This window comes from Xiphophorus hellerii, chromosome 6 (genome assembly GCF_003331165.1).
Source record: "Xiphophorus hellerii strain 12219 chromosome 6, Xiphophorus_hellerii-4.1, whole genome shotgun sequence".
In the NCBI taxonomy this organism is placed as follows: domain Eukaryota; kingdom Metazoa; phylum Chordata; class Actinopteri; order Cyprinodontiformes; family Poeciliidae; genus Xiphophorus; species Xiphophorus hellerii.
In genome coordinates, this window is record NC_045677.1 from 25,083,554 (window position 1) to 25,105,865 (window position 22,312).

The 22,312-nt window shown below is 38.0% G+C and overlaps 1 protein-coding gene and 1 long non-coding RNA gene across 3 annotated transcripts in view; one reads left to right on the top strand and one right to left on the bottom strand.

The window, feature by feature from the left end:
- Window positions 1-22,312, bottom strand: part of kirrel1b (kirre like nephrin family adhesion molecule 1b) — a 107,617-nt gene that overhangs the window by 25,476 nt on the left and 59,829 nt on the right. For both annotated transcript variants that reach the window (XM_032566026.1, XM_032566025.1), the window contains exons 2-6: window positions 17,492-17,641; window positions 10,613-10,762; window positions 8,608-8,765; window positions 2,221-2,371; window positions 1,581-1,686 (exon numbers count right to left, since the gene is read on the bottom strand). In XM_032566026.1, the coding sequence (XP_032421917.1) occupies window positions 1,581-1,686; window positions 2,221-2,371; window positions 8,608-8,765; window positions 10,613-10,762; window positions 17,492-17,641 (715 nt within the window). The remainder of the gene's footprint in view (window positions 1-1,580; window positions 1,687-2,220; window positions 2,372-8,607; window positions 8,766-10,612; window positions 10,763-17,491; window positions 17,642-22,312) is intronic.
- Window positions 11,417-18,113, top strand: LOC116722019 (uncharacterized). Its single transcript, XR_004339705.1, has 2 exons — window positions 11,417-16,291; window positions 17,472-18,113. It is a non-coding gene; the product is annotated as an uncharacterized LOC116722019 (long non-coding RNA).

The following is a 22,312-nucleotide window of genomic DNA, read 5'->3' on the forward strand; positions in this document are numbered from 1 at the left end:
CGTCTGTCAGCGACTGACCAATCGCGGTTGCAATTTGTCCGGAAGTACACGCCCATTATCAGGAGGAACTGAACTTCCGTCAACATTCCCGGGGCTAGTCATCGCCAAGGCGCTGCGGTCAGAGAGATTTCGAGGAAAATAATAATAGGAAATCATGGTTAAATGTTGTCAGTGGGGAACATGCAACTCCGACAGCCGTTAGCAGGAGCGTTTAGAGAGCGGAATATAATTTATTGCATTTCCAAAACACAAACCTACTCTGGAATAATGCAAGAAATGGATCAAGGCCTGCAGCCACCTCATGTCCAGTTCAGTTCACTGTGATCAACGGCAACTACCACATGTTCGTCTGCAGAAAGGTAAATTATAAACATCCGCTTTTTTGTCACTTATTGATAGTCAAATCAAAGATCAATAAGTGATGCTTGATTTTAAGTGTAAATTCCAATAGTAGCTCAGCATGAAAAGAGTAACGGTGTTATTTACATTTAAGCACATTTTTATGCTAATGTTTATTTTTAATTTTCTGAAGGCAAAGTGTCTCCAGCAGTTATTATTTCTGTCATTATTCACCTGTTTTGTACGTTCAAAATGCGTCAAGTGTTAGCTTTCACACTCTGCCTCTCATTCTTCCTCTGGCTGCGAAAGACTTTGCTTTATCGTTTATTTCTCCGTTGTTTCCCGCAAATAACCTTGCAGACCTGATGTAGAACTCCTTGGAGAATTTTCTTACCTGTCGATTTTTCTCAGTGTCAGCTGATAAGGCAAAAATGACTCAAAAAATGTCTGGGGTAAGGCATTGAGTTCTTCTTTTGTATTTTATTGCCGGATGGCAAACCAATCTAAAGTGTATTTACTGCCCCCTACCGGAATGGAGTGTCAACGCATTGAGTTCCTCTATCTGCTATTATAACGCTGTCTGTCAGAGTTTTGCTCTACTTTCGCCTGGAGGCAAGGCCTGCGTCATGTCAATCTCAATATATGACTTTGAAGGCTGTTCACAATCAAAAACCTTCCAATATGCATGAATTAAAGCATAAATAGCGGGTGTAAATTCTTCCAAAGTTATAAAAGACTCATTGCCAGATAACTGTTGATGGCAGTTGTTGGACAGCACAACCAATTGTTAGGTTTAGGAGGGCAATGACTTTGCACATAGGACCAGGTTAATTTGGAAACACTTTTTTCCATTAATATTCCAATATTTTAAAACAGCATTTACTTTTAACTGATATTAAAATTTGTTTGATAACACAAAAGCAAAAGAGATATTTTAATATTCTTCACAGCACCGTATTTAAAAAATAAAAAAATTCAAAAACCAGTCACTTAGGATACGTTTTACATGTTCTGTTTGCAAATTCTTTTTTTTTTTTTTTTTTTTTAGTTTTATAATCACTGACAATGATGCAAATTTGCCTTCACAGCATCAGGTCAGTGGCACAGCTTCTTCTTTTTTTAATAAAAGAGGCTTCCTTACGGGGTCAGTGGCACCGTCTAACTTTAGTATTTCCCCAGGGTAATCGCATGAATTTTAATTTCGCCATCTGTGCAAACATGAGAGTTGTCATCAATCAGACCTGTAGCCCATGATGGGCGGGTTGGCGGTGGCCTGGCAGGTGAATGTGACTCTTTCTCCCTCCAGGACAGAGCGAGGTTCGATGGACAAGGTCACAGTGGGAGGGTCTGCACAGGGGGGAGATACAGATTCAGAGTCTGTTGTAAGCAGAAACTGACAGAGTGAATCTCTTATTTCCTTTGCATAAATCAATGAGGACCTGAACAGAAGTACAACAAGCCAACAAGTTTAACATAAAAGATGCTTTCCTGAGACGTATTTAACACGTTGGTGTCTACCTACCCGACATATTTTTCACTCAAAATTTTACTGCTTTTCAAAATGTTAGGGCAAAATTACATTCTGAAATAATATGTTTGTTTGCTTCTGGATACAGTGGACCCCCTACTATTCAGATTTTTCTGTGGAACGTGAATCCAAGTTATTCACGTTTATTTTTGCAGCACATATTTAAAATATTAAATAGGAAATGCAACATGTCAAGTAGCACATTATACGAAATAAAGCAAAAAATTGAGCTTTGTGGCAATAACAGTCTTAAAAACTTATCATTACAGCTGTTTTGCTTTGTTTTTTGTCTTCGTCCACCTGACTAGGTCCTTTAACTCTTAACAGCCACAGAGAGGAGAGCAGCCACGTACGGTGGACGTTGAGAGTGACAGTGGCTCGTTTGCCCATTGGCACTGCTGGATTGCTGGCCACACAGGTGAAATTGCTGCCACTGTCAGTGTCGACTGGAGTGATGGGGAGATAGCTCCGGCTCGTCACTCTCTTCCTGTCTGGCAGTACCTCCTGTTTGACGAAGAAAAGTCAGAAAGGTGAAGAATGAGAACAGTGCAGGAGAAGGGTGAAAAATGATGGGGGGGAAAAAGGGAGACAGCAAGAGAAAAAACAAGGAAGAGTGAAGGAAAAGTTATAAATTAGGTCAAATAATAAAAAATACTTTACAGAGAAGAAAAAAAAAGATTTTCTTTTTTTACCCAAATCTGTTTTTAACCCATCTGTTGAAACAAGAAGGTATTGTCTTTGTGAATACAGTTCCCCAATCTGTCAAGTTCCTAACTGTGTAACATAAATAGAGGTGGGCAGGGTACCCAAAAATCATACTCAAGTCAGAGTAGCACCACTTAAATATATTTTTATTCAAGTAAAAGTAAAAGTAGCCGTTCACGAAATTAATAAAGTAAGAGTAAGAAATTATTTGGTAAAAAGGCGACTCAAGTACTGAGTAACAATCAAAATATCCATCATTTAATATTTAAAAATTACCTCATCAGCTGGATCAAAATATAAAGTTATGTGGAAATTTTGGTATTTTAAAAACCAAAATTTCTTTGGTCTTTAAGAAATTACATAAATAACATAATTACAAAATAACAAAATCAGGCAAAAGAAACACTTTTCCAAATTGGTTTCTTTCAATATAAAACTTCTGAAGTTTTGGGTTGGTGGGTTTTTGGTTAAAACATGTTTGTTTTTCATTCAGCGGGTAGAAAATCCAGACATTTTACTCAAGTAAGAGAAGAAAAACTTCATAATAAAATTACTCAAGTAAAATTAGAAAGTACAGCTTAGTAAAAATACTCCTAAAAGTAAATTTGTTCCAAAAAGCTACTCAGGTAAATGTATCTGAGTGAATGTAACTAGTTACTAGCCAACTCTGAATATGAATGAGCGGTCAGTAACAGTGTAACACAGGAGCAGGATGAAATATGCATGACCACATGTGTGTGTGGAAGGGGGATAAAACCGTCTGAGAGAGATGTAGAAACATCTGTGTTGGAGTGCGAGTGTTTGATGCTGATTCTGTGTGCATAATAAAACATGAGTGAGCATATGTGAGCGCGAGGCTTGCAGGCATGATTTCACGTGAGCGGGAGAGAGAACAGGATCCCGTGGAGTCTGACTGCGGGAGAAAGAGTGCAAAATATCAGAGTGCACGAGGTGTCGACCAGAGCAGCTCCTGGGTTGTTCAGAAGTGTCTCTGCGAGCGTTTTGAAGGCGGTCTCAGCTTTACAAGGTCAATAAAACACGCCTCAGATCTTTGGGTCTTTCAAGTTGCGTTACAAGCAAGGTACAAGTGTGCAGGGCAACAAGTGTTTGGCATGTAACTTCACAGAATCAAAGAGCAGTGACTTGGTAAAGAAGAAGCTGTTTCTTTATGTACACGGCATATCTGTTTAGTTTTTGCAAAAATATTTAGCTTTTTGGGAATTTGCTTGTGATTTTGCAATAACTTTATTTATTTAGTTATTATTTTAACTCTATATAGAGTTATATATATATATATATATATATATATTGAAGGTTATCCTGCAATAGTCAGCCCCGCCCACTCCTCACTACTCCCCAGGGCTGCCTACTGACCAGTTCTCCGTCTAACAGGTCCGGAAAATCTCTGAGACCTGGGTATTACCCTAAGAGTACTCTATAAGAGATAATCTATTTAAACTGGTGGCGAAAGTGATTCGTCTAGCTCTAACTACCTCCAATCCAGAAGTTATGACCCTTTACAGTTAAGAAACAATCAGCTGAGTAGCCCTCGCAGCTGCATAATTCCAATAACCACTTCTGTTAACGGTAGCCCACTTTCTAAATCATAACTTGCACTTGGAACCGGCTAGATTATGTTTAGTGACTTAGATGTAAGTCCCAGGGTCATTATTTACTCTCACCAAAGGAAATTATGAAGCCTCCTATTTACTGGAATCATGTATATTGGTTTTACCTTAATTAAAAGAACTGGACAAAGATTAAATGACTCTATTAATTCCAATGTCCACCAACCTCATTTAGAATTTTGTAGTATAAATTTATTAAGCAAGCTTAAGCAGGGATATGCGACATACAAATCAATAATCAATCGTATATAATTCAAAAACAGTGTAATAAAATTTACATGTACAATCATACTACCCTGTCCTCTTTTCCCTAACTTAAGTCGCACGTTCTGTAATGGAATTTCAAGGAGCAGATTCAACTCATACCCAGACGATGGTGGATCTTTTGGCAACAGGAATTTCTAGCATCCTTGGTTGAGGTCTTTGCCTTGTGTGGAAAAAACCCTCCTTAGAAAGGAAACAAAGAAGAACGGGTCCGAATCCTTTTGCAAAACCCAGTTCCTCATCCCTGAGGGACCTTTGTCCTTCCTCCAAGTCTTGTTGCAGAGTTTGAAATTGCTGGGTTGAGACGAGACCAACGGTCGAATAAAGAACCAGAGATGGGGCGATGGGACCCAGTCCTTTCTTAGCGGTGTGAAGTCCGAGCTCCCCCGTGGTTCTGAAGTGCGGTCCGTAGCTTAATCTGCTCCTGCAGGTTGTCTCATCTTCTGCGCCGCCGGACTGGGAACAACTGGTTCCTCTTTGCAGCTCGGTTTTATACATTTCTCCACCACGTGTGTGTATGGGGAGGTTTGGGTCTACGTGACTTTCTTCACATCTGCTGTGTCTTCATGAAAAAGTCCCCACATTTCCCAACCTGTTTCTGCTGACCGTAGTGGAAGTTCCTGTACTTCCCCATTCCCCGTTGCCTCAGCCAAACTCACCGCACCACCCATCCTGTGCGCTCTGGCCATCTGTTCAGAACTGCTTGCGACATTTCCTGTTATCAGGACTTCACCCATAAAGTCCTCTTCTTTCTCTAACTCAGTATATTATCTGTTACTATTCATTAGACATATGATCCTGTATTACTATGAAATGGATTTTCAAATCATCACAGCAGATCATTACAGCTTTTGATATTCATCAACAATAAATCACATCTTTATACTTATTGTTAATCATTAACATAATCATTACATAGTTAAATCATTACAGATCATTAATCAGAGATTCTTTGCAGAAAGTTATTGAGTGATTACTTATACTCATTTTATTCAGACTTATTCAACTTAATTAACTTTTAATCAAACTACAAGATTACTTTATTTCTTCCAAGCCATTATGCACCTTTTTCTGCGTGTGCCTGGAAAGATCTCATACCCTTATGCCAGTTTTCTTGACACATATATATATATATATATATATATATTTTTTTTTCCTGGATGAAGCCGCTGGCATATTTTACTGAAACCAATAACTTAAATCTTAAGTCTCTCTTTTTGCTTTCTTTTTCTTGTTGAAAGGGCTCTTGACTCGGTGATGCTGCATTTGGCAGTTTTTCTTTCGTGGACAGAGCCAACATCACTTTTACTGCTACCCTTAACTGTAGCTGCATTTCCATTAACCACTGAATTTGACCTTTCAAAAATAAATTTGGAAACATGCCAATTTTGAAAAAAAAAACTTGTTTTTTGCCATAAAGTTTTGACCTAGCATGAGGTGATTTTTGTTTACTTCAATTTTATTTGGCAAAACTGCAAAGGAAACACTTTTTTTTTTTGCATCGCATGAGTCACATGAGCATTTAATGTGGATACGACTGTGCAATCTCAGTTTTGTTTCCCATAGAAAGTACTCCTGACTCAGTGTTTTTGTGTTTCTCTGTGTCTTTTATGGATTTATTACATGACATGGATGAATTATTATTCTTATTATCTTAAGTAATTCCCAGGTCAGAGCTTCTTGTTTAGCTGCCATTTGCCTACATCAAAGCCACTGACAGAGCTTTGCTGCCATTAACTGTGTACGCTGAGGTCTTATTTCTCGGTAAAAGTACTCTTCAGGTTATAAAGTAAAATGAAATGAACTGAGTTGAATAATGAACTTTCTCTTTGAATGCTCTCCATTTTTAAATGGAAAATACTTTGAGAATAAATTGAAAAAAAAAGAGGAATTATAACCCTTTCTAAGGGAAGAAATAGTCAAATTTCCATATCCATAGATGGATATTTCGTATTCATTATTTCTTTTATTTCTTATGGTTTAATTCACTTGTTAGCAACACTTGTGCTTCGTGTTTATGTATTCAAATGCCTGCCATGTTCTACACCTGAATCATTTTCATTCAGCCTGAGGCAAAGTGAGCTCCAGAAGCCCCTTCAGCGTTTAAAAGTAAACATGTAAATATTGCAGACAACCTTCGCCTATAGCTGAACAAAAGAACAACAGCAAACAAGTAAATTCATATTTGAGTTTCTGATATGCCATTTTTTAGTCTGTGAAAACAGCTTTTCTTATATTTATCAAATACAATATCCACTTAAGGTTATGGCATGAAATGCCTACTCATGAATGTATTCATGTGCACTTAAAAACAACTGAAGATATTTGCAGTTAGTTTAAAAAAGCAACATATTTTCATTGACATGTGGATGAATCCCGTGTGGCTGGTGTTGAGCTATTCATAATTTCATTATTATCTCATGATTCTCTGATTATTCAATCTGTTTGTGTGACTTTATGAAAATTATAAAATATTTTTGAATGTTTTGTGTGCTGAATAGCTTCTGTATTATCGGTTGTAAAGTGTGATGAAATTAACATCCATCCATGTAACCAGCGATAGATATGGCAGCAGGTCTCTGCAGAGCAAATGTTTAAGAAAAAAATAGTTGCCAAAAACAACATATAGTTAAAATATTTACCCAGGAGTGAATTGTAGCTGGTTGTGCCCTTTTGCAACCTTCTGTGCCTGAATTAACTTCTGCAACTGTAACTGATTCTGAATGCTTCATAAATTCATCATAGCCAAATAAATAATTAATGCTGCTTCTTCCTGCTTTTTTCATCTACATCTACTAGCTTTTTAATTTGTACCTTTCTCTACCTTGTTAGAAATAAATAGACAAGTGGTGGTTAATGACAAATAAAATAAAATTTAATATGTTTTTACTTTTCATATATTTTGTCAATTAGTCCCTTTTTTCAGATTTTGATATTTACTGTGGTTTGATACACAATTAGCTTTCCTTTGTTGCCTGGAAACTACTCAAAGTTTTTTTTGCAAGAGATTATTGGCCGTATATTGATGATCTCAAGCAACAAGCAGCTGTTTATTAACAGGTTACCATGGAAAGGTTGCTTTATATACATTCAATAGCTGTTTGAAGTATATAACAAAGAGTACACATTTTCAAATACAGTTGGCTGAAGAAACTTATTACTGTATGTTTAACTCAACATTTATTAACTTTTCAGTTTTCATTAGCATCTGTTATACCCAAATTATCCAGAGTTTAGCATTAAAGAGATAAAACCTGATGACAAAAATCTATTTTGTGCAGTAGACCAGAGTTACAGCACCAGGAGGATGATTTTCTGACACATATTACCTTGTTTTGGGAATTTTCAAAAATAAAAATCTTCAAAAAGAAGTTGCAACTCTTCTCTCTAACAAGTTTAACTCCATTAAGTTTGAAACCTAAATATCAGGAGAAACCTCTTCATGTTCTCTCCTGCTGCTCCCATTTACAAGTAGTTTTGTATATTTTTAGTGAATATCCTTCTTTAGACATAATTATTGTGGTACTAGAACCTTATTTGGTCAAAAGTAAAGAGTGTAGGATCATTGTTCACAATGAAATGATTGTGAAAACGAGCGATAGTAGTGCAAAATTTGACATCATCTTGCATTGTTAGACTGTATTGGTCCTGAAGACAGTCGGTCTAATTTAAAATTTCCTTATTAATAAAACTGAATTTGAAAGTAAGCCGCTGTGTCAGAGGTGCAGTTTATTCAAGATGCATGCTCCTATTTCTTTAAGTTCTCTCTCATTTCAACCAATGCACTGCAGCAAGAAACTGCGGCACAGTGATAATTTTACTCCTTTATATGTCTCCTTTAAAGGCATAAAGTTGTTACTTTTATTGTCTCTGATTTGCATTTAGGAGGTTTCAGACCTTATTTTGCGAAACAAGTTCTGTGTCTGCTAAGATGTTGAATCTGGATTTTATTGTTGAGCAGATTGTGAGAATTAAGCTTTGTGTAAGAATGTCTTTCTCAAAGCAATTTTGAAACATTTTGCATATATTTAAATGCTATAATCTCATCTTAGGTTTCTGGCTTTTCTTCTCAGTGGAAGTGTGAGCGTTAATATGTTCATGCATTCAGGGGTGTGTGTGTGTGTGTTTGCATGCGTGAGTCACCGTAGAGTGGTGTGCTCCCTCCACAGGGATGCCATTCTTGGTCCACTGGATGTGAGCTGCAGGCTTGGCCCCGCGGGTTACGCAGGTCAGGTTGAATGCAGTTCCAGCCATCAGCAGCAGCTCCGGCGTTCCCTCCACCACCGGATCCTCAGGGGGGACTGCAGGACAGACACACAAATCCATACTCTTGACTTAACGCAAGGGCACTCAGGTTTAAAGAACAGCCACATCTGTACACACACACATACTCCAGTTTTTCCCCATAGGTCAAGGGAATATTGGCTCTTATAAGTTTCTTTCAAAAGAAGTTCACACTTTAGAAGTGGAATTTTTCTCACCAATCAAAAGCAAAGTGCAATGTCACCTTCTGAAAAGTCCAAAAGGGCTCTCGAGCGTTTTCCTCAGGAGAGTCTAACTTTCTGACTTTTAACCTTCTCGCTGATTTAATATCTCAAAATATTCTGGCAGCACTGAGCATGAACTCCACTTTGACCTTTTTAGTGAAACTCAAAGACTTTTATGACCTTAAATATCATTGATAACTACATAAGAGAAGGGGTTCATCTTAAGGTTGATATTCTCTGTTGGTAAAAAGACTCTACTTTCAGTCTATAATGAACTTGCAAGAATATAAAATGTAGCTGGACAGAACGAAGCAAGAAAATACGCATTATGTAAAAAAAATAAACATGCAAAACCATATTTCAGCGATCCCAGTTTCAGGTTTGCAATGTATTTAACCACACAGTAATCTGATTGTTTTTAAAATGTATTTTAATAATTTGTTTTTTTCCTTTTAACATTTCTCTTTTCCTGTTGGAGCTGATGCCAATAGAATGAGTCTGGTGGCAAAGTTTTTATGTGAAACCAGTAAAAAAGAAAAAAAGTGCAATTTATAAACACTCCTTAGACGTTTCTGATGACTGTGCGGTGAAACAACCCTCTGGGTAAAGTTTGAGGGCAGGACATTGTCTTTTACTAAGACATGGGCTGCAGTGACTCATTAATTACACAATATATTCCAGTGATTCACAGCTTGACTTGGAGTCTTACTAAGAGACTTCAGCTTTTGTCAAGACCCTAATGTCTCAGAAGTGCTTTTTTTCCTTCTATATCTTATTATTTGTTTACTTGGCCTGTATTTATACAGGTTGTCTCATTGAGATCTCATCTATAAAACACATTTTGTAATAAAGCAAGTAAATTATAAACACAGCAACAAAACAAGTAATTCTGAATCAGTTAAATAAGCTAATAGTTCATTATAAACCAAGATGTTACACTTTTTGTCCATCAATTAATGGAAGAATGAAAACTTTTTCATGTGGAACTATGCTGAACATGTTTAGGCTATTCATGGCTGTGCACATCTGCAGCAGCCTCTCTTGCTTCAGGAAAATCTGTTTATTTTTGGATCCATGTGCAGAGGTCTCTGATGGAGATAAAAATAACCTTTGGTGATGTAAGGAAGACATTAGACGGTTGGTTGTTTAGGAGGCTGCATGGCTATATTTGCTGAAGAGGAAGTTGATTGACTGACCAACTGAGGAAGCAGGGAATGTGGTGTGTCTGGTGTCAAAGCCTGGGAAGCTGACAAAAGTTGCTCTGCAACTTCATGGACTTAGAACTTTGCATTTAAAATCTTGAAATGTAATAATTAATGATTAGGCTGCACTAATTGGAGCTCCCTCTCCTACAAGAAGATCTGTCTATGAGCACATAGAGTCTATACACATTAAGAAGACTTTAGATCTGTGATATGATTCCAACAAGAGAAACACAGTTTAATATCTAAATACTGTCTTTGTGAGTGCAATGGTGCTAAGCTACATGCTTTAAAACAGTCATGGCCAACTATGACCCTCTTTTGTTTGACGCTTAGAGAAGATCCCAAAGTTTCATCACGTAACTCAAATATAAAGCATTTCAAAGGTCCATAGAAGAAAAAGGATGATATAAAAAAACAGCAACTTGACCGTTGATCTTACAGAAGCAGCTCACTTACTAAGTACGTTGAGCTTGGCTCTCCTGGAGCGCAGGGCGGCCTCCGTGGCCTGACACTCGTACAGGGAGTCATCTGACAGCTCAGCATGTGAGATCTCCAAATTGAACTGGCCTGTGTCCAGCGCCCGCAGCACGCGATACCTGGGCCAGGCTGCAAGAGACACACAGCAACGATTCAATTAACAGAAATATCACAAATGTTTTCCTCTGTGTGATGTTTTAGTTCACCCAAAATTGGCTCTGAAATCAACCATTTGAATGAGCCTAACAGGGCAGTATTATATATTTTTTACATAATTGCCATTCAGTAGCCATCTTATACCACAGTAACTATGCTACTTTCAGTTGCTATAAAAATGCTATATATACCAAATATGACCTTAAAGAAATTCAACTTTATAATTTAGCCTTGAAATTGGGACTCTGTCTCTTTAAAAACTCCTACTCTTTTTGAATCACCACCGTCAGGAAGTCATCACAACATGGCTCGTCTATTAACCCTTTCACAGTGTTTTTACCAGTGTTGCACTGAGAAGTAGCTTGTATAATGAGCTCAGCAGATGTGCAGTTCCACCACGTGTTTGCTCATTGCTGGCTAGTCTGAAGGAGCTGAGTGGGGGAGTTGCAGGGTAGAGGTGCTCTGTTTGAAAACTGCAGCTCTGAGGAGGAGCTGCACCTCAAATGGCGCCAGGTTCCCTTTAAAGTGAATGATTGCCATGGCAGATTAAATTATTTTTCTAACATGCATGAAAGAATCATGGTAACACTACAGGGATGTTTTTGATGATGGAATAACATTATAACATGACTTTAAGCTCAAAAAAGTCAATTTCACATAATACTTCCTCTTTAAACCTAGAAGGAATCGGATTATGGTCAGAAATATGCAATATATAAGAAACGTGTAAATAAAATGCATGGATTTATTTGACTGAAATATGAGCATTATCTGTGAATTTCAGACAAAACAAACTCTGTTAGGGGTAGACCAGTGTTGAAGATGAATTGTGGGATTTAAGATTGAAGCACAGACATCATCTCTTAGCAGTGCATATTTAATGGATATTGGACAACTCATGCCAAAGTTTGCAGAGACAAGATCCCTAGGTTTCAGGTAATTATAGTTACTTCAGCAGCAGTTATACTTGAAAATAGAACAAAATTAAAACACCATCAAATACCACTGATGTGTTTAACCTTTTGGGACGTTTAGAAATGTATATCTCTGTATCGACCCTGCCAGTGACACCGGCTTGAATTATGAAAGCTCAGATGTTCGCAAATTATTGAGCTGTGGCTCATCTTTGCAGGATTATGACACAACTATTTTATGAAAAAGGGTAATGAGACACCTTTTTTATCCAGGAGCTGAACTGTGCCAGAATGTTCAGAGTATCAACCTTAGCTCTTTTATGAAGCAGCTTTGCTTCTGGTTGTTAAATTTCTAATAATTACATTAATTAACATTCTTAATCATTAATTACTCCTCAAAAGTTCCTTCATTTTTTAAGAGCAGAAACATCATGTATTAATCATCCATCACTATTCTCTTTTATTTTCTTTGAAATGTGTGAAAGACTAACGCCTGCCTGCATTGTTTACAGCACAAGGCAAAAGATACAAGCTTTTCAGAAACAGATAAATGCTGAATCAAAATCTGATTAGATGAATCAGAGGTGGCAAACAGAACCAGTAGGACGTGCCGTTATGTGGAAATGTCAACGCTTGTTATCGAACCACACTGGGAACATTGAGCGTTTACCTCAGATGTTTCATAGACTTCTTTTTGTTTTAACTGCACTGTCTGGAGATCAGAAATGTGCCTCCTTCGCACACATAAGATGGTAAAAACACACACACATCCACTAATATATAGATAAACATCTGCAGAAAGACGGATCAAACACAGTCGCATATAGGAAAAGTGCCAAATCAATCCTTGTGTGATTTGAAAACTGCAAAACTACAGGCAGCGCTCTTCCAATTACAGCAGCACCCCCACTCCCCCTCCTTTATGTTTGAACCATCGCCTCTCACACAAAGACATAATTGAGCGTGACGTCCCACTAGGGGGCACTCATTGATCCTGCGTGCCCGATCCTCTCATGACATCATGGATTCAGGAGGGAGGGAGGCAGGTTGGGGTGCAGAGAGAGAAACAAGAAGGGTGGCGTGTTGGGAGGGTGAGTTAAGTAGGAGGAGAAGGTGTGGGTGCGGGGGGTGGGGGTGGCAAAAGTATTAGTGGAGATTACATCACCCACTCCAGCATCTCGCAGCATAGCAACCACAGAGGTGAAAGCACCCCAGGGAGAAGGGGAAGAAGGAGCAGGAGGAAGAACAATAAACTGATACCACTGACGTCTGCAGGTGGAGAACAGATGAGTGTGTGTTTTATAGGTATTCACTGAGTCTAAATGTGCACCTGTGAATTGATTATATAGGAATCTCTTCCAAATGAACACATTTAATTTTTGTCTGCACAACTAAGTGCTGCTGAGCTGTTTAGCTTAATGAAAGGCACACGCGTGGGTGAGCTGCAGGTTTGAATTTGCAGCACAATGTATGCCTACACTTGTCCAAAACAGCCACATTTAGCCATGCAGATCACGTTTCCCAAAAACCCCTTTTACCCAATGTACATCAGGCACCTGCGCCACTTCATTGGCTCATGATATATTCATTACACACTTAAATAAATTACAGACTTCCAATATGCTGGACATGCCGGTCAAGAGCACGACATAAACATAAATATCAGACGGGGGATGAAGGAAGGAATGGCAGCTGGGTCTGAAAAGTGGACAGGAGGCAGTGATAGACGGCTGAAAAGCAAAGAAAAAGCAGACAAAGAGGACAACATGCTTATTAAGAGTGGTCTTCAGCAGGACAGTGTTGTAATGGGCTACAAGGACAAAAGGAGCATAAATGACCAACAGAGAGCAGGAGGAGAAACGGATGCAAGGAAAAGGAAGGAGAAGCAACAGAGGGAATCTGAGAAGCTGAAAGTGACGATGAGCGGCAGTAACAGAAAGAAGATCTGCTGACCTTTACTGAACCTGCGAGGTAAAATGAGTTGAGCACCAGATCGCCGTCACATGTTAAATCATCACAGTGTGACTCTGCGCATGCCGAGCTGGAGTGTTTGCTTGATAAGAGGCTAAAGACGTCCTTCTGTAACTCTGAGGCTGCAGGTTTGCAGAATGTAACAGTAAAATACTGTGCTAAATAGACTCGTAACCAATCCAAACAAATAAGCTCACAGCCAAAAACTGTTGGTAAAATTGATCAGATTTTCCAGATTTCCTAATAATGAAAAACAATGACCATTTGTAATGGAAGCAGAGTAAATAGCAGAGCGTGGTTTCGTTCGACAATATTTCGGTAAAGAGAGAAAGAAATTCATTTTAGCTCTTTGCTATGTGTTTTGCGCAAACAATTATAGATTTAAAAATTGTCTTAGACTGTTATGTAATTATAACGGAGGAGAGAGTTTCATGCAGAAACACTGAGCTCAACAGAGAAGCAACAAGGGGATTCAGCAGCAACAGGATCATAGAAAGTTCCTTTATTTCATCCTTTTGAGCCTTCAACCTCTACCTGCAGTGGATTACGTAGGATTTGGAAATGTCGGCAGCCTGCTGGAAGATTTAGACACCGTAGAGTCATATTTTTAGTCTGGAACATATACCAAGAGCCTGCTCATGTAGTTAGCAATTATACCTGGGTTAAACATGCTGGTCACTAAATAAAGTTGATAAAAACAGCCTCGCAATCAGAAATGTCCCCATCAGAAGTTTTGTTTTACTACAGCAGAAAACTTATTTTATTGAGCAACATATGTTCTTTTACTTCATCTCTCACTCACATATGGTCTAAGGTTCCCTCTGCTTATTAATAATTCATGTATTGATAAACTGATACTGTACACTAAATATATGACACTAAACTGCAATACTAAGAAGTCAACGCCAAGTAGTTCTGCTGCCGGATTTAGTGAATACAAGAACTATTTCATCAATGTTTTGTTTCCTGAAAAGGTCAGAGTTCATGTCTATGATCTACACCCGTCCTCCACCTCTACCTCAAAAAACCAAACCCTTTCCGTTCAATCTCTGCAACAGAGATGTCCAAACTTTTTAACATTTACGCCAAAATTGTTGAATTGAAACTTTCAATCAGATTTAAAAAAAAAAAGCAAAATACAGAGTAAAGTCTTTTTATTTTTGCTTTACCTGCAATAAATTAAACATGCATATTAAGAAATGTATACTTTCCTAAGTTTTGGAGGTGGATTGTTTTTTCATTTTCAGAAAACAAATCCTGAGGCTGAGCAACTGGATGCTTGCTGTACTTGGCCAAGTTTAATGAATAGGTGTGTCAAGTGTGCTTTTTTTGCGTAAAAGTCGTAAATGTTTCTGACCTTATTTACAATTAAATTGCATTTAAAGCAGAAAGTAAAGTAAAAATACTTTTGTTTACCTGAAATTCTCAATTTGAAGAAGTTTGTAATTTGTCAGATAAATTTTAGAACTCGGTATCACTCACACTGTGATCAGGAACCACATGAATTCATCTCTAGTGTTATAAATGGCACTTTTAAGTAAAGCATGTTTAGGGCATATAGTCAAAGGTGATCCTTGGGCTGTGAAGGGTGATGATGGTCAAGGTCTTCATGTGAAGAGTTCTGTATGTGAACATCGTACAGGAACTTCTTTCTCAGAAATCTTTCTTAGCTTACTTATGGACAGTGAGCGTTGTGCCCTTTTTTTGGCACTTTCCTGATCTCCACGTAATTTGAAAAGTCATGTCAGCCAGAGCTACACTTCAGTGTCAGAGCCTTTACCGGCTCTGGGAGAATGTTATCCAGGCGCAGCACCTTGTCACTAAGGAGCTTCTTAACTTCCTCTGACGCTCTGCCTCTCCAGACAGAGGATGTGTTGGTGGGATACAGGAGTTCCTCAGAGTGCTCTCTTCACTGCCAGAAGATATCAGTCTGAATCAGCAGTTTATCTCCCTTGGTGAATGGAGCCTGGGTCAATACTTACTTTCCTTTCTTGAATTTCCTGACAGTTGAACAGAAAGCTACATTTGAACCACTTCAACTCCAGCTCTCTCCAGACACCAACGTTCATTTGCAACGTTGGGAAACTCCCAAACTATCCAGTAACAAGTAGATAATTGGTATTTTTAGTAGGTTGTGCTAAAGCACCGTGCAACAGTTTTCAACAGGTGTGAAAAAAGGCTGTAAACAAAGAATGCTTTCCAATATCCAAGTGTTAGTAATTCACATGAGTTAACAGAACAGCATGAAGGAACAGAGGAAAAATGTAAATAAAATCAACATTTGACTTTGATTTCCAAACAGGATCTTTGAGATAGATTTTGAAGAAACATATTTGCCGATCTATATTTAATCTGTCTCATCATGTAACACCAGACAGTCTAAACGTATAAAGATGGGCTAGGCAGTGATAGTGTTAGAAAAGCTGCAAAGAAGACCTAATTGATTTTTTGTCTGCATTTTTGGCACCAGGTGGATGAAACTGAAACACAGTGATAGACGAGGAAGGAGTGATCTGTTCTGTTGCACCGTGGAAATGTCAAAAATGACTAACTGTTAGCCGCTAACAATGCTATTGGCATCTACATCACCTTCCCATCAACTCCTGAAGACTAAAGGGTGATTTTATTGGTTTTTAATAAGTCTCGGCTGCAATTCATAATCTCTAGATGAAAATCAAACATATTGAACATTTTTACACTGAACAGGAATTTTTTAAAGCACAAATTGACACAAGAAAGGAGCATATTTACTGCTTAATTTGCATTAGCACTACTTTAAAATTATAGAAGTGTAAAACGCGGAATAAATGTACAAGTGAAACCTGAACTGATGTATTTACCCACTAAATGGTGTGAAATACTGACTCTATTACAAAAAACAATAAACAAGGGACAGTCTTAATTTTCCCCCAAGATATTGCTAAAGACATGTTATGTTTCATCATGTAGCCAGTGTTGATCAAAAAGAGAGACAAATGAATGCATTACTAAAAAATAAGCATTCCAACTAATGTATGATTCTTAGTTCATCGGAATATGTTTAAGTCTTGACTTAAGACATATTCTTAATCATATTGCACTAAAGTGTTAAATATATACAGATAAGCCATTGTTCTGTTGAGATCTTAGGCTGTTTTTGAGCCAATTTCTATTTGACAACTGAATTTTTTCCAAAAATGCATCTTTAATTAAAATATCTATGTAACAGCAGATCGACAGTGCTATATAGTAAACCTTAGTAGCCAAAATCTTGTTCATGTAAACAACTGAGGTAAGTTCTTTTACTTTTTTCTGACCTCTAACTCATTAATTTTTCATTTCTGATCCCTTTGATCACCAGAGAGAGCTGCTTCTCTGTGTGGAAAAGGTTTGACCCCATAACTCCGACTTCTTTTGGTTTCATGTGACGCTCTCTCTTCCTCTGAACTGAAGGGTATTCTTCTGTTTCGCCCTCAATAAGCTGGTCCGGATGTGCGTGTCGGCTTAAAATGTAAATGCGAATGCGTGTCTGCTTTTATGAGCAGTGTGAGGGATTTTCTCTAATTCACCATGATACGGCGGACTCATTTTTGCCCAGATTGTCACTAGTGAGGATTTTTGAGCATTTAACTCTCTCCTGCATGCTACACCAATCACCTCTGTAAAAACTAAACTTTTCAACCATAACACCTTTTTGCCAGGTTTCTTTTTGCCCGAACTGAACCGAAACCACATCTAAATTAATTATCCTCTTTACTCCCCTTTGATCTTTGCAGTTGAATAAAGTAGGACCTTTTTTCCCTCCTCATTTTACACAGTTTCTCCCCCCTCCCTTTACCTCGAAGACCTTCTCCGATGCCCAAGGCCAAGCCGTCTTTGGTCCACTGAACGATGCCCGTGTAGTTGAAGACCACGCAGGACAGCACCACTCGTTCTCCCAGCACCACTGACTGGTCGGCCGGCTCCTGGGAGAATCGCACACAGCACACTGCAACAGAAGGACAAAGAAGGAAATCAATTTTAGGATCTGTTCATTGCATCTTGGCCATGAGCTGCCATCCTTTATTATGCCGTATTGAGCGACACACAGCCTCTCTAATCTTATTGACTCATGTCTGTCTATATGATGGCAGCTGGAGTAATTTATTGTGTGCTCTTATTGAGTATATGGTGTATTTATAGTCTGATTTTAGTATTTGTTTTTATCACGAGGGCATTTCAATATAAATCCTGTCTGAGTGGAGTCCCTGTGTCTTCCAGAAGTATTTCTTCTCCTTTAGATTTGCTACATTTTGTAATGTTACAACCAAAAACTTTAGTGCATTTTCTTGGGATATTATGAGTTATGGAGAGTGTTAATATAGAGCTGAAAGAATTAATTGTGATTAATTAATTGTGTTTTGTGTTAATATGTTGGTTTATCGGATAAATTGTCAATAAAATGGACATTTGGAGTTGTAGCATAAAAAAAATGTGAGCAAATCAAAGAAGTATAAATTCTGTTGCTGGGAACTGTATGTCCACATGAATACTATATCAGCCAAGGGGAAGGATACACAGGGATTTAGAGATTTTACTTTATAAAATCCTATTAATCATTTCAATATTTTGGCTGCGCTCAAAGCTCAGTTCCTTAAATTCCCATATTTGTCATTCCTCGGTGCCTTCTGCCGCTGCTTTGTCTCCTTCTTGCCCTCTTTCCAAGGTTTTCCTTGGACTTCTCCGAGGCTCAAATTTGTGTGTTGGACTGTGTGCATCTGTGCACGGATGTGTAAGCCAGCTCTTGTGCTGCAGGAACATCATTGCCGAGCTGTGATACAGCTTTTTTCATCACACAGTACAAAGGATTTTGCTTACATACACACATTTCCTGCAGCAAAATAAGCCTTTTGGCAATTGCTGCACCACTAAAAGACACAGATATAAAAACTACAAGTGTAGCACTGGCAGCCATTAACGCTCTCACATAAAAAGAAAGTGTTAGGTGAAGAGGCGAGGCACGAAGGGAGGCAGAGTTTTCAGCTGTTTGCATCATCAGGTAAAATTGTTTCATATTCTGGAGGAAAGTCTCGCAAGAAGCCACGTTAATTAAGGCGGAGAGAAAGAGAGAGAGAGTGGTGGCTGCCTCAGATTACAAATGCACACGCACGTGAAAGGGCTCATGCATGCACACTCAGGCACTAGCGGCGATCAATCACATCAAATGTATGCACTTGTGAACATTAACACACACACATCTCATCGACTCACTCCTGACAAAGAGAATACAGGCATATGTATTCGGTCTTGCATGCATACACACACAGGGTGCACCCACACACGCACACTTCCACACCGTCGGTGTTTGTCTTCCCGTGGGCTATTCTGTTCTTGGATCATGGTTAAAACAATCCTATTAGCTAATTAAGGCAAAAAACTGGTTAATAAAGCAGGGCGTGGATCTGAGGGACGCATCTCTGCGGGATTCAACCACAAAGGTGCACACAACAGAGAGATTTCCTGATTTGTCAGGAGGATTACACATGTTGTGTTATTTGTGTGAATAGCTCCTTTACAGAAGGGGCTGGGATCTCCAGACTTCTCGCAAGGAGGGCTTTGATGTTACTTTGTCTTTGCTTCTGATTTCAGAGGACAACTGCAGCGACCGCCTGCTGGTATCTGTGTTTTCATTTAAAATTTAAGGAAAAATCTGGTTTAAAGCACTTCCTTGTTATTAAGTAAGGCTGCTTGGCTTTGGTTAAAATTAAGCTCATGAAAGAAATTTCAAAGAGTTTCCCTTGTGCATACATGCTCTCATTCAGGATAACTTTTTATTGCAACATTAGAATAAAAATGTTATCTGTAATGATTAAATACTGAACTAATTCTAAGATAAATTCCTGTTAGGAATTTCACATATTTGTTCTTTTTGGGAGCCATTCCAATTAAAACGTCCCAAAAAATATGGTTATAGGTGAAATAAATCCCATCAGCAACTCAAAATCATAACATAGTATGAGTATAGTGGTTTATCTACCCAGTAGATTTATGACGGCATCATTTAATTGGATCAATATGTTTCTTCTGAGTGAAAGTAATATTAACATGTTGGAGTGATGCAGCCCTTAAATCTGATAAAGAATCTTGAGGAAGTTAAAGACTAGGGTCGTGGGAAGGAGGCCTTCCAACCTCACTGCCAAAGATAAATCATGAAAGTACCAGTGGGTAAAACTTGATGCTGCGCTTTTACACATATTTTACAGAGCTGTAGTGAAAGGTTTAATTTTATTTAAAAAAAACATCTTAACACTAGCTGCATTTCCATTACAAATGTGCGCAGAACTTTGATGTTCCGCAAATGTAGAAAAAAGACAATTTTGCAATTGCAGTGTTTCCAATAAATAAAAAAACTAATTAAAATCATAAGTGAATAACTTTGCTCACACAAGAATCCGTTAAAAATCCTGTTGAACCATAATTCTTCTACCACTTCCTGTCGTCTTCTTCGTCTTTTCCACCAGTAGTAACATCGCGTTGTTGATCACATGACTTGTATGATGCAAAACAAGTATTTCCATTGCACTTTAACTACATATACAAATTTCAATACAGCCGAAAAACAGGAATTTTTTTCAAAATTGTTTGTGTTTCCATTAAGTGAATTTATTATATTATATTGATCATATAATTTATTAATTATGAAATGCAGCTACTGACAATGATGCAAACTGTGGCAGAAATAATGGCTTTAAGTTTGCTTAACATGAAAATGATCACATTTAAAACAAGTCCTAGTGAATGGTAAAATGATTACAAAAAATAGAGAAAATATTGAAGTATATAAATTGTACTTCAATATAATTTATCAAGATAAATTATCAAGTTCACACATATATCTATATTAAATGTATGGCAATCTTTACTGTTATGATGTGACGCAGTCACCTTCAGTAGCATTAAGTGTTTCGAAGCATTTTCCGTTTCATTCAGTCACTCAGCTTGATGAAGTTTGAGCTGTTTGCTCTGCACAGATCAGATCTCACTCTGGAATGCTGGTGGGATTTCTCAAACAAACATTTTTGCTAAACTAAAACCCAAAATTCACTTGAAAGCAAATTGAGTGCTTAGAGTTACTGTTGCTCAGGAATAGGTTCTCTATGTTTGGACAGATGTGAAATTTAGAGTTTTGGTTCATTTAAAATTGATCCTTTCATTCTCACTGTTGGCTTGATGTTACAGCATAGACCCAATGTTTAACAATGAAGAAAAGTTTCTTTTATTTTCTGGAGGCCCTTCCAGACCTGCCACACACAGTGTTTTGTTCCTGATGGTGTCATAAACATTAACATACGAAATAGACCACATTACCCTTACAGGACCTAATCTATACAGTTTTTGTGACCTTCTGTACTGTCACACACCTTCTGTTGGGTGATCTTTGTTAACCCAAGAGTTTAGGGTGAGGAGAGGGTTGATAACTGTTTTAAGTTCCTTTCAGATGTACACAGTCTGTCAGACAGTGCTTCAGTAGAGTCTCAACTTTTCCATAACTTTCCAGAGTTCTCTGTTCTCTTCAGCACCATTTATAAAGTGTGAATACAATTGTTCACAATCATTTTAAGGCAGATATTTAGCCACTGGGTTGGATTCAAATATGGAACCTGGAAAAATCCAAAAATGGAAGCAGGAAAGGAAAAAAAAATAAGATGGATGGATAAAAGGGAACGAAGTCTTAGACAATAGGAAAGGGAATAAGTTTTGACAAAAACAGTTCCCTTATTTTTTCTTTCCTTTTTCTTTCCCCGCTTATCGAGAACACGGAGATGAATGAATATAATTCCAGGATTTTGAAAGCTGTCAAATACTTGTTCGACTGAGGCTCTGGGCAAAGCTAAATGTCTAAATATAAACCCTAAAATATTGTGAAGAGATATGTTTTGATAGATGTCACTTCTTTGATAAATTCCCTTGCAGTCATACTTTTGTGAACCACAAATCCATAGTAAATTTAGAAAAACCACAAATGATATATTTCTAACATTTGATCAACTAGTTTCGCTTTACTGTTAGAACTTGTGTGAATACCAATACTATATGTTTACATGACAACATATTGCATCCTGAAATCGATGTCAAATATTGATACATTTTTATGTCATTGTTCTTGAAAAAAATCAAAGACAAACATAATAGATGAGACAAAACAATGAAAAGTAAAGCTGTTCCCCTTGGAGAAGAAGAAGAAGCTGCTGGGAAGTGATATCCTGCTGACATGAGTGATTTACATGTGGGTCATGTTCTGCATGATTTATGCAAAATTAACAGCTATTACAAGCACAGGCTTTCTTCTGCATGTAGAACTCTGCTCTCAACAACAAGTTTTCTCCTGGGATACACCTCTGTGAGTTTACAGTTTCTCTCAGCGAGAGAAGAGAAATAAAAAAAAAAGTAGGAGAAGGAGGAACATTTTTCTGTTATTGTGTCGTGATATTTAATGGTAAATGTGTGTGTGGGAGTATTTTTGGGCGCATTTTTGTGAATGTGGGCATGTCGTGTGTGGCCTGTCAGCCTGAAGCGGCTACTCAGAGCGCAGAGGAGAAAGCCACACTGACAGAGAACAGAGATGTAATTAACCCTACGGGAAACCCACCCTACTTGTCCCCCCATCCCAAATACACAC